The 16,970-nt window shown below is 37.8% G+C and overlaps 1 protein-coding gene across 1 annotated transcript in view; it reads right to left on the bottom strand.

Annotated features, from left to right (window-relative positions):
- Window positions 1-5,332: 5,332 nt before the first annotated feature.
- Window positions 5,333-16,970, bottom strand: part of PLXDC2 (plexin domain containing 2) — a 463,678-nt gene continuing 452,040 nt past the window's right edge. Inside the window, exon 14 of the mRNA XM_032167336.2 lies at window positions 5,333-9,956. Within this exon, the coding sequence (XP_032023227.1) occupies window positions 9,840-9,956 (117 nt within the window). The 3' untranslated portion in view covers window positions 5,333-9,839. The remainder of the gene's footprint in view (window positions 9,957-16,970) is intronic.

Here is a 16,970-nt window from a genome sequence, read left to right as displayed (position 1 = left end):
TTGTTATAAAGGTAGTCCAAGAGTGGAGGACTGGGAAACGGGGAAGGAATATTCAGGATTGGAGACATCTCGCTTTACACATTCCACATAAATTACCTGAGGCACACATCCAAAATATCCTGAGAATTAGATACAGTCATTTCCAGTTTGGAAGAAGGATAGAATAATAGAGAACCTTCTGGAACTTATTCGGAAAATCAAAGGAGTTCATAAAGCAAGATTAGTGACAGAGGCAAGAGCTGAACTGAAGTACCTTGACTTATTCCAGCACTAGGATTTAAAGCAGCAGCTAAAATCCCACCTGTCTGATCCGGGAGACTTGAACACTTGGGCACTGTGGCTGGGAATAGGGGAAAAAGTCTCCACCCCATTGCCCACACACTGTGCAATCCTGAAATCTTTGTTTTCTACAGCTCCCTCTAGCTAGTATCAGTTTCCACATCGGGGTGGGTTTAGAAGCAAAAGAATTTTCTATCTTGCCATCAGCCTTGCGCCTCTGAATTCTGCACACAGAATTTCTTCCATAATGGGTAGAAACTTTTGAACGCTAATGGAAGAGAGGAAACAAAAAGTATGTTGAAAGAGAAGGTATTTAAGAAATTAAAACAAAATGCTCATTTATTGTTTTTAATATGTACTCAAATATGACAGCAGTCTTACACAAATAGTTCCCTCCTCCCCCTTCTAAAATCCCAAATTTGTTGACTCCTACTGTAAGTGAAAAACATGGTTTACTTCTGAAAATAGCAATCAACAGTGAAAACACCGATAACATTTGGTCCCCACCAGCTTCCACACCTTTAAAGATAAATTGTGTCACTGAGGCAGTCAATACTCTAAATTTCTTATCAAACTATTACTAGGGGAAAAAAATCAGATTTCCCACACGCTGTAAGCAGAACCGAAAGAGCTGCAGAAAAACTTGGTTTAAGAAGCTGTGTGAAGAAAACATTGATGAATTATTGCAGTCGTAATAATCCCCAGGTAAAAGATGGATGTCAAATTAATGGACTGTAAGGAAATACATTCAAACTTAGGTCATTAATATTACAGTGAACATAATCAGGAAGCTTGCAGAAGTATGTAGCATCTCTGAATTATTGAATTTGAGCACAGGTTTCCAATAGAGGTCACACTCTTTTTGCTCTCAGACACCATTAGTGCAAATTCAGATACAATCATTTTTACATTTGCAGGCTCAGGTACGTTCAGCAGAAGGTCATCGGGAAGTATGGGCTGGTTATTTTAGCAAGACAGAATGCAGGCTTGGAATTTCTCCTTGACATGGCAGAAGAAATAGGAATGATGCCCAGAGGACTGGAATAAATTCAAAATGCTTGGTTTTCCAAGCTCTATTTTAATAAGCTTTGGAAAATTAACCTTCCCCTGAAAGACACGTCCTTGGTTTGGCACACAGGGCTTTCCAAAACAGTGAGAAACGAACTGGCCATGTGCTGCACTCACACACATAGTCATTCTTTTTGCTTGGGGTTGACTGGGTTCACAGGGCCAGATTTTCCTCAGTGTTCTCTTGTAGCAGCGCCGCAGTGAGCTTTGTGATTCTGACAAAGGGTGCAATTATATCCACTTTGAAATGCATTACAAATATTCTGCATGCTGGTGCAACTGGCATAAAATCTGGAAAGCCACCGCTCCCCCCAAGAAGTGCCCAATTTCTTCTCTTTTCACACTTCAACATTTCAAATGACTACAAACAGAATTACCAGAAACAGTAGTAAATTCCTGGCATTCGAAGTTCCCATGATCCCAGCTGGCATATAAAAAAGACTCTCTCCTTTTTTTCCCCTGAAAATAATGTACTCTCCAGGCACTGTTGAAATGCCTCAAATCAGGCAAATGAGAGATTTGTTTTGATCAACCAATGAAAAGACTTCCCCCTCTTCTCCGTGAGGGCCCCAAGACTGGGTTACGCCATACACAAGATGTCTGTTTCTAAAGAGACTTCACTGATTTCCCTAAAATGATTTTAACATTTCTTTGCAAGTGAAGCTCGGATGTTGCTTAATGTTATTTTCAGAGTAGCCTGCTGCAGGATGCTTGAGTTTTTATTTCCCTACTATAAATGTGACAATCTGAGTATGTTTTCATTCAAACCACCTTGAACATGGTGGCTGAGGCTTCACCACGAATGTCCAGAAAATAGCACTTGAGTCTGTCTGAGTCCTGAGATGGCCAAACCTCAGAGAAATCCAGCTCTGGGCCCAGAAAGGAAAGTGCCATCTCTTAACCTTTCCTCAGGAAAATTATTTTATTTATTTTTTTGCCTTATTTTCATGCCTTTTAAGTCAAAGGAAGATAAATGGAAAGTCTCTTTTTGGTCATTCACTAATTCTCTAGGGCAAGTCATGTAATTCTCTAGGACAAAGGCCTCCATGATGTTAGGATGAATGCCGTAGAAGAGGTATAGGGGGTGATGGCTGCATTTTAGACTAATCATAGGCATATCCTTTGCTTTCTCTATGTCAGGGGTCTCAGCATCGCTTGCAGAATATGTGCCCCAGTGTCTGGATGTCTGAATGACCTAAATTTGAGCTGGTCATCAGTGAATATTTATTAGCGCATTGCTCTTAAGAAGTTAATAACTCGGCTGGGCACGGTGGCTCAGGCCTGTAATTCCAGCACTTTGGGAGGCGGAGGTGGGCGGATCACCTGAGGTCGGGAGCTGGGGACCAGCCTGACCAGCATGGAGAAACCCCGTCTCTACTAAAAATACAAAATTAGCTGGGTGTGGTGGCATATGCCTGTAATCCCAGCTACTCGGGTGGCTGAGGCAGGAGAATTGCTTGAACCTGGGAAGCAGAGGTTGCGGTGAGCCGAGATCACGCCATTGCACTCCAGCCTGGGCAACAAGAGCAAAACTCCATCTCAAACAACAACAAAAAGAAGTTAATCACTCTACCTAATAGCATATTTAGATTTTTATTTTTTTTCCATGAATCATCTCCATTCACTCACTCTTAGGTTTATACTTCCCCCTAAAATTCCCCCATGAAACTTCTAAAATTAGTTTCATGCTATGTATTTGTTTGATAGGCACAGGAGGTTTACAGCTGCATGGTCAGTAAGCTATACTTTGGTCATGAATATATATATACATATATATTTGCAATGCTGGGAAAAAGAGAGACTGCTGTTAAAAATCAAAATTCTCGTGGAATGAAGAGAAGCCACTGAGATTTTTTTCAACCAGAATGAAAATAAATAAAATATCACTATCTGCCAAATCAAAAGCTTTTATGTTATTCCATTATGAAAGACATTTATTGAGTAATTTGCAAATGTTAATAAGCCTTAGAAACTAGGAAAAGCTGAGTACCAGTTTATGACTTACATTTAATTTTTTTTGCAGCCTTTTATCCTGGATTTAAAGTAACACAGAATCTTTTAGTATCAACAGTGAGCTGGAAATTAACCTATAATAACAAGTTTTGAGCATTTTGCTCCTCCAGGCTTAATTTGGTCACTCATAATAAATGTATTATGAAGAAGCCAATGATGATGTATTCCACAAACTTGTTATGAAAAACTGATTCCAGAAATTATGTGATTTTACTTGAATAATTACTATGTTACTTCTCTACAATAATCATTGCAAGAGCAGTGGGCATTGGATGGTTGAAAAGTTATTCCAGGCAATAATTAGGCAGATGTATTACAATTTAAGTTGAGGCTAGATCAACTTAATCAAAACCTTAAGAAGTAATACCATGTTATGATATGACAATGGTAGAACAGGAAATTACAGACACATTTGAGGCTGGAGTTTTCTGATTTCCCTGATTGTCTTATGTCTGGGATGGTCTAATAAATGACATAACTACCACACACACCTAAAGTGCAAATGCTTTTTTGATACACTTGTGTTTCTGAATACCTCAAAACAGTGATATTAATAATTCAAAACCCAATAGAAATATTGGTTCAAGAAATCAAACTTCAACTGTTGCATCTGGTAAGATTGCAGTGAACTAGAAAGTATTCCTAGGTCAGGGAGAATTTTGAGTAACTTTTCTTCTCACAAATAAAATTAACAGGTCCTTTCTAACAGAGCAAACAACACAGACATGCAGTGATGTATTATGTTTCGACACATTCTTCAGGCAAACACTTTCTAGTTCCCATTTTAAGAAGAATAGAAAACTGGAGTTGAAAATTGATAAGAGTATTGTTGATCCTATCTACTTGTAAAGTCTGGTTTAGGGATTTTATTGTATTATAATGATCAGTTACATGCCTGCACTCTCACTAGTGTATATCACAAGTTACTAGCACAGTCACTTGGTTCCAGTAGGTGTTCAATAAATATTTCAGTGAACTGAACAGTTAAATAAATGAACAAATAGGAAGATGAATCAAAGTGCTCTGTAAAATGTAAAATGCTTCACAAACGTAAGGTAATAGGAGTATATAAAAGGTAACACCACAGACCTCCATTATCTGCTCAAAAAACCTTATAAGGACAAAAATGTTGTAATAGTTTGAAAAACAAATAAAAATTGCAATTATATATGTGGTCAGAAAATCAGCTATATAGATCATTCATTTTCAAATACATTTGGGAAGAAATAAAAAAAAGGCAGAAAAATTTTAAATGGCCAAAATAAATCATATTGCTAACTTAGATGGCCACAGATGGGGGCAGGGGTGGAGCGAGGAGAAATTGAAAACCCCACAAAGATCCCGCAATGGCTAGAACTTGAAATCTCTGGATGTTGTAACAATAGCAGCCTCCTTAAGTCAGCAAAAAGGTAGAGAAAGATTGATCCAATGTTCTATATTACAGAACAGAGCAGATCGTCAATATAGCAAATAAAGTTATCATTGAGAGGACTGTGCTGTCTAAGCTGCTTGGTTGGCCTTAAGTGCCGACAATTAAGAGATGTAGGCAATAAGAATTGAAACAAACATTTAAGTTCGAGACCCAGTTTACTGACACTGGGACTATTACTATATCTCTTTGGGCCTCAGTTTACTTATCTGTAACATTAAGAGGTTGGATTACATGATGTCTCACGATTCTTTTTTTTTTATTTAGAGATGGGGTTTTGCTCTGTTGCCCAGGCTGGAGTGCAGTGGCACAATCATAGCTCACAGCAGCCTCTAACTCATGGGCTCAAGCAACCCTTAGACTTCAGCCTCCAAAGAAGCTGGGACTACAGGCATGGGAAACCACGCCTGGCTAATATATATACACACACATACACACACACACACACACACACACACACACACACACATATATAATTGCTATCATCTCTATCAAATATATATATGATATATATGTATATTTGTGTGTGTCTGTGTGTGTGTGTGTGTGTGTGTGTGTGTGTGTGTGTATATATATATATATATTTGATACAGATGAGTCTCACTATGTTGTCCAAGCTGGATCTGCCATGATTCTGGCATATGACGCTGATAACAAAAGTGGGGTTGGAGGTGGTGAAGTAAAAGCAGCAGTAACTTGGAAAATACCTAAAGAAATACAAGCAAAAAGAACATTTCACAGGAGGAAGAAATTAGAAGCAGAGAATCTAGTTTTTAACTAGTCTTATTTAAATATTAATTTCCTATCATGAATGAAAGCATCTTGAACCAGTCTGTGGATCCTGGCAAAACCTTTTCTCAAGTGGGCAATAGACACTAGGGACGTGATCAAATTTATACTCCCTCATGAAGATGTTAACATAAGAATCTGTTGCCAAAAACTGATAAATGATACTAACCTTAGAATATGTATCAGGAGATTAGCATAATTTAAAATAATTTTATTCCCTTTATATAGTGTGCATGTGCAAAGGTTTACATTAGGTTCCAAATAGTTTTATATTTTAATGCCACAGTTCCTTATATTAGTGTTACAGTGATAAATACGAAATTATTTATGTTCAAGATACTGCCTTCTGAATGGAAGCCTCCTTTTGCTGTTAAGTGTAAAATAGGAAATCATAAGAAACTAGAGAAGCTAAGTGACTCTATGAAATAAAGAACTGAGCCAGTTGAAGGATGTTCATAGGCAATGTTGGCAAAGGGTGGATAAATACATGGGATGGATGTCATGTGGGACACATACTAAAGGAAATATCCAGATGGGCAGAAAAGAAACTGAAGCAATTTTGCTTTGTGTTTTGAATGCATTCTCTTTTTCTCAAGATACGTGATGAACCGATTACCTTTGAACGCTTTTTGGACTGATGAACTATTCTTCCTTTGAATGCAAATTTGTGCTGGTACTTGACCAAAAGTCATACTTTATATGGGTTACATTTACATAAGGTTTTTAAGAGTCTGTACATCTGTACATTTAATCAGGTTGCATAATAATCTTGCAAGAAAGATAGGACAAAAAATGTTTTTCTTTTCCAAAATTGCAAATTGAGACTCATAGAGGTTGAAGTGATTTTCCGAAGATAACACAGTGGGGACTCAAAGCTGTGTCAGCTTGTATTTTTTTCATTACTTAGGGCCTCTCTAAGATAAAAAATGTTTGGATATGCCCAAGAGCTACCAAATCTTGTTTCTTTCCTCCTCTTCCATTTTCTTCGAGGAAAAGGAATTCAAAGGAAACACCTCTACAGCATTGTCCATTAAAATCTTCTTCAACCACAGAAGCATTTCTTGTTGTCCAATATGGTAGCCACAAGCCAGGTGTGGCTATTAAGCCCTTGAAATGTGGCTGGTGTGACACAAGAATTACATTTTTAATTTAATTTTAATTAATTTTAATTTCAAAAGCCACGTTGGCTAGTGGATGTAATATTGGACAGCACAACTCTAGAAGCTACATATAAGAGACTGGCAAATGCCCTTGATACCTCAAACTAAAATAGTAATTGGGGGTCACTTTATCTTTAGTTTTCTAGTGTTAGTATATCTTGAAGTCCAAACCCTTCATACACAAGCCACCATTTATGGTCAGTGCCATCTGTTGGTCTTAACCCATTTATGCCTGGGGTTGCCATTTTTTGAATTTTTGCAACCAGACCTTGGTGATGACCTTGAGCAGTAGGATATAAATAACTCCCATAAGCTTAGCGTTCCAATAATATAACACTAGACATAAACGGGTCAAGATATTTTTCTTGAGTTTCAGTATCTTTACCTAATCACTGATTATTATTTTTATAAATAAGCCGAAATAACTAAATTCCTCTGTAGCAACATTTATCTGATTTATCCACAAGTTTGTGTCTCTTTGTTATCTTTAATTTTTTTGTTATTGTCTCATTATGTTCATAGTATATTAAGTAATGCACAGTTGCACCTTCTCTAATACATAACATATGTAAAATCCAAAGCATTGATGATCATTTTGAATTTTCAGAAACTGTGTCTATGTTTTCTCAAATGGGGACAATAACAAACCAGAAATATAAAATAGATTGAGAGTTTCATGAAAGAAAAGGATTCAGCCAACCTTTCCCCTTACCACTAAAGAATTCATACACCACACACTTCTCACTACCTTTAACTCTTAGTTCTGTTAAGAAGTTTTCCCACACTCCAGTTCCAAAAAGTATTCTCTATCATTTGGTGCTTTGGTTCACTGAAGAATTCAGAGTGTTTATGGTTTTCTACAGAATTATCAATTGTTTTGAGTCAAAATAGAAGATGAACGCTGAAGGGTATAAGAATAACATTACTACTTGAGAATTAAGTAGTACTTAAGGGACACAAACTAAGAATACACACGCAAGGTTTATACAACTGTCAAACAGTTGCTATTGGAAGCCACGGCTACCACAAAAGCTAGTGAAAGAAGCATCATTTTATCCTAAAAGGAACTCGCCTATGTGTTCCTTATGCATTTGTAGAATACCAGTTGCACCAGTAATATTGGCATGTCATTTGGTTATTGCTGTCTCACCAAACCTACTCTACAAGAATAAGCGGATGGATACTTCAAATAAACCAAACATAGCTGCTGCAAAGAGATTGTCATCACAATCCTTCAATCACCTTGCTTTTCAAATTTTTTTTTGTAATAGTTAACTAAGTTAGGAAAAAGTTACCATCTTCATCAAATACTTAAAATTGTAAAGCAAAATATATGGAATAGAAAATGGCATTCGTTCACGTGAGACACTCGTAATGATAAAGTATGGTACTCTGTGAGTGGACTGATGTCCAAGGCAGATGTGTACAGATGCTAAACTGTTGGGAAAATACTGCTTATGAGACATCTCTGCTTCTTGAGACCTGAATCTGCAAATGTTGAGCACTGTACCTTACAAAAGCCAACAGTTTCTTGGCACAGAGTGTAAAAGTTTCGTGGGTTGGAATGTTGGTGAAATTGTACACTCAGTACCTGAATTTAAACTTTAGGAGCTCAGTATATATATTAACCACTTTCGTTCTCAAGGGATGCCATTCCTTTCTTCATTCATGGGGAATTTTCAAAATCAGGATTGTGATTCCAAGGCAATCGATACCTCCATTTAAGGAGTTTTCTGCATCCACTTTATATAGCCAGAGAGGGAAGGGGTTGACATGAACGAAAAAGTGGATCAAATAGTCAAGAACATCATGGGCGTGGCAATGAACTGACCCACTTTTGCTAAGTGACAGAAAAATATTCTAATATTAAGGATTATTTTACAACTCTATGGAAGTAATGCAGCGATGCATCTTGCATCTGTTTTGTCTTGATGACAAAATGCACTCTTAGAGTCACAAGATCCTGCCTTGTGTTAGTTATAAACAAAAATATATTTATATATATATATATTTATGTAACTACTATGTGCTTTAAAGAAAATTACTGTATGATTCAGCAGGGTTTTTTCATTCTTTTTATCGCCATGCTGACGTGAATGGCTTCTTAGACAGGAATCAGCAATGAAATGGGTCTTTAGTACTGAAACGGCATAAAATTAAAAATAACCATATGTTTAAAATCCCTTAACATTTTTGTTTCAGAAATGATTAAGGAACTCTTCATACTGTTTCCTTTTGTTTCCATCAGCCCAGAGCAACTGTGGTTTCATGGGACTTCACAGTTGGGGAATGGAAGTAAGGCTTCCATAAAGCATAAATCAGATGTTTTTATGCTGAGGCAGGGAAACAGAAAGCCCCGTTTGCCACCCCCTCTTCCCAAATCCTTAGCTAATTGTTCAGAAATTTTGTCACAGCTCATAGAAAGGTCATTCATTACGAACGAAGAGGCAGATATAGTTTGAACCTCCTGTACAGATAAAAAGATTCGTTCTGTGAAGTGATGAATTTGTTGGTACAGATGGATCTAGACCAGAAAAACAACATCCTTTTGCCACACATCTGTTTTGAAAACGTAGAAAATCTCTTATTTTGTGTTTGTTTTCACTCCTGCATGAGCTGTTTTTCTTAGCAATCTTGAGACATTCATCATTGCTCTTTTGAGTGAAAGGGTTCAGGCTTTGGAAAACAGTTATCTTTGAGACATCAGAGAACATTTGAACCAAAGGTGTCGATCCCTCATGAACTAAAGCTTTATTATGATTTTTTTTTTCTGATCCCTTTGCAACCCTGCACCTAAGCCAAAAGCATTATAATCTTGTCATACTTCAGATAAGTCCACGGGAGATGTTCCGAGTGAACTATAGATGACATTCCACTAGGGAATTCTACGTTCAGTGTAAATGGTATCTTGTATAAGTTTTAGTTTTTTGTTTACCCTTTGTTCCTGGGCTGAGCTTGTCCAGAAATCTTGTCTTCTTCAGGCTACAGCAGCTTAGAGCTTGTTTGTGTGTGTGTGTTTGTTTGTTTGTCTTAAAGATATAGGCAAAATTTTAGTCTTAACACCTGTAAACCAGTACTGGTGTTGTTCTGTCCTAGAAATTTTAGCACTGCTCTGATACAATAAAGCCTTCTTTCTCTCCAACTGGTTCAACTTCAGCATAGGCAGGATGTCCAGAGCCTCTTCTAAACTTCATCGCAGGCCATCTGCTTGGGCGTCTCTGAAACAGAAAACACAAAAATAAAAAATGTGCGTCAGGGTAAGATTCTAGCACCAGAAAAATCTATTTGCTAGCTATTTTAGATTATATGTTGAATTAATTTACACGTTAAATTATCTCTTATTATAGTTACAGTCAGAATTAAGTATTCCCCTTACCAACTCTCCAAGCCCTATGCTTGCATTTCCAAGATGGCACTATCTACCGCTGTCACAGGAAAGACCATTTCTCACATCTGCCCTCAAAGGACTCAGAGTTTCTCCCAAGCAACGTGTAATGCCTTATGCATATGTCTGAAATGCTCAAATATAACTAGGCAAAAAGAAACTGTAATAAAAAATATTTTTTAATATATGGGCACAGACACTCTCTCTTCTCTACAAGTCAATACTGATATCACTTCGTTTTGTTCATTAATTCACTCAAAAACTACGGTCATAAAATTCTGCTGTTCCTAGAAGTGTGTTTTCAATTAGGCACCAGACTTCCTAGCAAATAAGCTAAAAGAAATATCACTTAATATCTTAAAAATTATTTATTTAGCAAGCATACCCATCTATGATTTTTTTGTGCTTGAAAATTAAAGCTGTTATATCCTAAAAATGGAATCTATTATCAGATGGTGTAGCCAATTGGAGCTTATGAAACAAATATTGTACAGTAGACACTAGTCCTAAAATACAGGTTATTTATATTGGCAAAAAGAGAGCATTTCTTCTCAGCACTCTGTCCATCAAACAAACCTGTGATTTACAAATAGATGTGCTGAAATGACTTACTCAGTTATCGCAGCAAAAGACACTAAAATGCATTTAACAGCCATAGTGACATTAGAAACTATTATTCCATTTATCAAAGTGCCTGCAATTTTGGGGTAAATAAGATGATAAATATTGAAGGAAGTTCATATCTATCTAAAGAATTCTAATGTAAAACAGGTTAAATATCAGTGTACACATACTGGCATTTGGTATCTTTCTAGATTTTCCAATTACATGCCAATATCAATGATTAATGGCTGTGAAAGTTTTTCACATCAGGGATGAGTATTAGCTCTATATTCTGTAAAAAAAAAAAATACCAATCAAGGTAATTACATTCTGCCTACTAATAATATTAAGTGCTATCTCTATGACATTATGTGGCCAGAATGCCTTAAATTTATTTGCTGATTAAGTTCCATTAAGTGAAACTGAATTATCCCTATTTTCCAAAAGAAGAATTTAAAACTAAAGAGAGGGCCACACAACAAAACAACGTGTCTATGGTGGGGCTGAAATCATCAACAATGGAAACATACTAAGCACCTCTAGGGAGGTGGGTACCATAACTCATGGTTATGCCTGTTTGTAGGATAAAGATGACATGTTGCAGTGCTCACTACTTATAGCCCCAACTCTTGTTTTAGTGATTTCACAGCTGAGCTTCCCCAAAGCTACAGCTTCCCTGGGCAAGCAGCACCACTGAGATTTTGCTCTGAAATGCCACCTTTCCAAGGCCACTTGGTAGCAAGAACAATCCTGCCGCCTAGCAAAAATTTACAGCCACATAAAGACATTGTGCTATACTGTTCACAGTAGCCAAGATTTGGAAGTAACTGAACTGTCCATCAACAGATGAATGGATGAAGAAAACATGGTATGTATACACAATGGAGTACTCTTCAGCCTTAAAAATAATGAGATCCTGTCATTCGCAACAACACGGATGGACTGGAGATCATTATCTTAAGTGAAATAAGCTAGGCACAGAAAGACAAACATCACACATTCTCACTTACTTGTGGGATCTAAGAATCAAAACAATTAAACTCATGGAGATAGGGTAGAAGGATAGTTACCAGAGGCTAGGAAGGGTAGTGACGGGATTGGGAGGAGGTGGGGATAGTTAATGGGTTCCCCAAAAATAGAAAAATGAGTAAGACTTAGTATTTGATAGCAGAACAGGGTGACTATAGTCAATAATAATTTAATTATATGTTTAAAAATAATTAGAAGAGTATAATTGGATTGTTTGTAACACAAAAGATAAATGCTTGAGGCTTGAGGAGATGGATACCCCATTCTCTGTGATGTGATTATGACACATTGCATGCCTGTATCCAAACATCTCACATACTCCATCAATCTATATACCTACTATGTACCCACAAAAATTAAAACTTCAAGAGGAGAAAAAAGAAACGGTGCTATATGTGGTCTTCATTAAAAAGGAGTGCAGATGACAGGCATCTTGATGATGATGCTCATGAAAGTTACATTTTATGAGGCTTTTATTTCATATCTCATGCTTTGTACTAGGTGATTTCCATACAGGATCTCATTTAATATCCACAACTCCATCCTTTACGTTTTCCACAAACCTGCAAAGCCAGCATATGGCAGGGCCAAGATGTAAAATAAATATCTACCTACTTCCAAAGCTATTTTTTGCCATGATGGAAATTATTCCTTAAAATTCAATGGTTTGTGCATAACTCACCCAACATTTGGGAACCTGGCTGTAGTTTTATTTCAATCTTAACAATATACCAACAACTTCGGTATTCTGACAGTAAGTCAGAACTACTAAATTAACAACTCTTTCTTAGGTGAAAAGATTGCAGGATTATTGATACTGAGTATCATGTGCTTTGTGAGTGTATCACAAAGGTCCTCAAAATAGAAAATACAAAACGTTGGATGTGAAGCTTCCTGTGTTAACACAGTACAATAATATTTTCCAAACTAATTACATATCCTTAAGGATTTTTTTGATTTGTAATTTTTTTCCACTCATTGTAGAAAAAAATGAGTAAAAAATGAGTAGAAAAAAAACATAGAACTATCCCAACAAGATTTAAAATCACTAGCGATCCCACCAAAAACACACAACTGGTTAAACCAGTGGTTCCAACCTTTTAGGCACCCGGGACCGGTTTTTGTGGAAGACAGTTTTTTCATGGGCTGGTATTGGGGGCATGGGGTAGGGGGATGGTTTTGGGATGAAACTGTTCCACTGCAGATCATCAGGCATTAGATTCTCATAAGGAGCTCACAACCTGGATCCTTCACATGTGCAGTTCACATTAGGGTTCACGTTCCTATGAGAATCTAATGTTGCTGCTGCTATGACATGAGGCAGAGCTCAGATGGTAGTGCTCGCTTGCCTGCCACTCACCTCCTGCTGTGTGGCCCATTTCCTAACAGGCCACGGACAGGTACAGGTCCATAGCCCAGGGGTGGTGAACCCCTGGGTTAAACTATCAGTGTATGTCACCCATGCAATTTCATGACTAAAGATGCACAAAATAGGTATAATCCAGCTACAAAATTATTCAAGGCTGCTCTCTTATTCAGGAAAAACTGAAAATTCATAAACAATTTTGACTAGATTTTTAAAAAGCATTTTTCATAATAATATCTTAAAATTTACAATGAAATCTAACAAATGTCATGTAGCTAGGGTTTTAAACATTTGATCTTATTTTGTATTCCTTTATAATCCCTTCACATCTCAGTCTTAGCCATAACAATGCCAAGCAAAGAGTAACAACTTCACCAAAATTCTCCTTTCTTTTTAGAACACTTTCATAATGAGATAGGAGATGTCATCTCACATCGCAAAGCAATTACATGATTGTGAATAAATGACTTGCTTTCTCTGGGCCTTTGTTTCTTCATCTGTGAAATAATAGCTAATTTGTCCTCTAAAACCCTAGGATCTTTGTATTTGCTTGCCTGAGATAATTGCCTTTAAAGTGGAGAGAAGATCATAATTTTTAAAGGGAACCTTCTGTGTGGAGGTTTTTCTGATCCTTAACCCTTCTGCCTCTTTCTGTTAACTTTTAGAATTCCTATATTTAAGGGAAATCTATATAAATCGGCCCTAACTGAAATTGATTTTCCATGTCAATCTGCAGGTGGTCAGATTGTTCTTTATAAATGAAAAGAATAGGGCAATTTTTTAATTTTTTTTTTTGAGACGGAATCTCTCTCTGTCACCCAGGCTGGAGTGCAATGGCAAGATCTCGGCTCACTGCAACCTCCACCTCCCGGGTTCAAGCGATTCTCCTGCCTCAGCCTCCCGAGTAGCTGCGATTACAGCCACCAGCCACAGCACCCAGCTAATTTTTGTATTTTTAGTAGAAACGGGGTTTCAACATCTTGGCCAGGCTGGTCTCGAACCCCTGACCTCATGATCCACCCACCTCGGCCTCCCAAAGTGCTGAAATTACATTCTTTAACAGAATAACTGAATATTTAGTTAGCATAGAAAAGTCCTTAACATCTATGCCATAATAGGAGCCATCTGCCCAGAGTACGGGGAAGGGCTTGGATGGAAGGATCTGAAAACCTGAGCCTCATGTCCAGCCCTGCCACAAACTTGCAAGCATGATTGAACACAGCCAGGGATTTCAGAGAAGGGATATGTTGTTCTTTCTGGAGGCCTAGACAGTTCCAAATCTGTGTTCTTTTTAGAATGGCTAATTCAAATTGTTACAGAAACTCATCAAGGCCACAGGGTCATTTGCTAACAAGGCAGGATATATTCTGAAAATCGAAAAATTCAAACCAGACTGTAATGTTAATTCATTACAGAGTTTCAGGATGTAATGTCTTAAAACATTACTGGGTGCAATGCGTGGGTGATTTCTAATTTCATTTCTGAGAATTATTTATGTGATTAATCATATTCAGAAGAAAATGCTCGCAGCAATAATGCTGGCACTGGGGTTGGCTGTGCAGTCAGGAATTCTCGCTAATTCTTGCTTCAGTACTACTAATTGAACAGTCATCCAGGTCCGACTCAATGGTCTGTGGCAAGATAATTAGCTAAAATATCCACAAACAAACCTGGAGGGCACCCTCAGTTAGCAGTGTACACAAAACCGCAGCTGGAGACCTTTCTTCCAGTTCAGGGAGCAACACAGAGAGGGTTTTGTGTTGGGTTAGATGAGCCCTCGAAAGGAAGTTACAGGCATGAGTATGAAAGAAAAGGGACTGATTTTGAAATTAAAGGCCCAGATAGAAAACACCTGTGGTACATAATGGCACTTGTCAAGCAGTTGATTAGAAATTTCTGCCATTTTGGGGCTGTCTTCCTCCATGAACAGCGAGGGAATAGAAAGAGGCTGGGATCACTTCCCAGTGTAGGACTTGGGGAAAGTCACCTCTTGTTACTCAGTTACCGAATCTAAATGAACGAGAGTACTGTTTTTCAAAAAAACCTACCCTTCCTTCCGTTTTTTTTTTGTTTGTTTATTTTATTTTATTATTATTATTTTTTGAGATGGAGTCTTACTCTGTTGCCCAGGCTGGAGAGCAGAGGCGCGATCTCAGCTCACTGCAACCTCTGCCTCCTGGATTAAAGCGATTCTCACGCCTCAGCCTCCTGAGTAGCTGGGATTACAGGCGCCTGCCACCACACCCGGCTACTTTTTGTATTTTTAGTGGAGACAGGGTTTTGCCACGTTGGCCAGGCTGGTCTTGAACTCCTGACCTCAAGTGATCCACCCGCCTCGGCCTCCCAAAGTTCTGTGATTACAGGCGTGAGCCAAAGCGTTAATTTTTAAGCCACGGACTCTTTTTGTTTTCTAATAAAAATCTTACCTTGAAGCCCAGAGTGAAGCACACAGGGTCGGTCTCCTTTAATTGCGGTGTACAGTTCCCTGCTTGCGTGCGCTCCCCGAGCCCTCCTGGAGTTTATGAATCCTATACTTTCTAAAACACGTGTTTTGGAAACTATAGAACTAAATCTGCGTTTCTCAAACTTGCCCGGCCACACGAATCACAAGTGATCTTGTGAAACTGCAGCTCCTGATTCAATAGATCTCAGAGAGGCCTGGGGGGTCTGCGTTTCTCACAGGCTCCCAGACGATGCGGAGGCTGCGGATCCACACAACACACTTTGAAGAGCAAGGGTGATGATTTTCTAAGGTCTCTTCTAACAGAAACATCCTCCAGGAGCCAGTAGAAGAAAAAATATTGAACCTCAGCCTTCCTTGTGTCTCTGGCAAACCTTCATGGGAATTGAAGGTTTGTTTTTGCACTCAGGTCAACCTTTCAATATTTAGCTTCCATAAAGTTTGACTGTCCAAGGGAAGGAATTTTTTTCTATTTCATTCTTTGAAATACATTTTTTTGTCTATTTCTCTTATTTTGTGTTGAATATTTCTTTAGTCTTAATAAGTTAAAGGTTGGATTGCCAGATTTAGCAAATAAATGACACACCCATAAAATTTGGATTTCAAATAAACAAGTCATTAAATATATATATATATTTAATTGGACATACACAAATTAATGGCTTTTTTTTTTTTGAAATTCTGATTCACATGAGTGTCATGTATTTTATTTGCCAATTCCGTCTATGGGGAAATACAATGGTTTTGGCTCCTGGCCAGGGGAACAAGCAATCTAATTAAAATAAACAGCTCCTCTGTGTGGCTGTATCTCTTTGCTTCATGAAATGTAGGTCACTTTTTCCTTAAAAAGAGTAACTCAGATTGATCTGTTGGTCTTCTGGTGTGGTTGAGAATTCCAGGCAGGAGCATTCTAATTGCTCGTGTGGGAAGCAAAGCCTGGGTGATCTTTGCACGTTTTCTGCTTGCCCTCTTCTGATTCTTCCTGGTGTGGAAGTTGCCTTATTTTCCTGGGTCAGCTCTTCTCTAGTCTCCCGTTACTACCTGTCATTGATACATTGCCTTCATTCAAGAACTGTCTTGAAGGATTAGTTATAACCATAGTCAGTTCATGTGCAAGATGAAAATTGTTCCCAAGCATATACAGATCAGCTCTCTACTAGGGTGAACAAAAAAACAATTTGTGTGATTTTCCAAAAGCTAACATCTTTAAAGTACAAAGTCAATGATTCTCCAACGGCTGAATAAATAACTTTCAATCACACATTGCAAACACTTAATGTGCATTATTTTCTTTCACTGTTTAGTCTAGCTGACTAAAAATAAAAATCAACTGGGGAGGTGCAAAGACTCCATTTATCCATTTCACATGTTTCCAAGAACACTTTCTC

The sequence above is a fragment of the Hylobates moloch genome, unplaced genomic scaffold, assembly GCF_009828535.3.
Source record: "Hylobates moloch isolate HMO894 unplaced genomic scaffold, HMol_V3 SCAFFOLD_2, whole genome shotgun sequence".
Lineage (NCBI taxonomy): Eukaryota > Metazoa > Chordata > Mammalia > Primates > Hylobatidae > Hylobates > Hylobates moloch.
The sequence above is the reverse complement of the archived record's forward strand: the minus strand, read 5'-3'. Positions and strand labels throughout refer to the sequence as shown.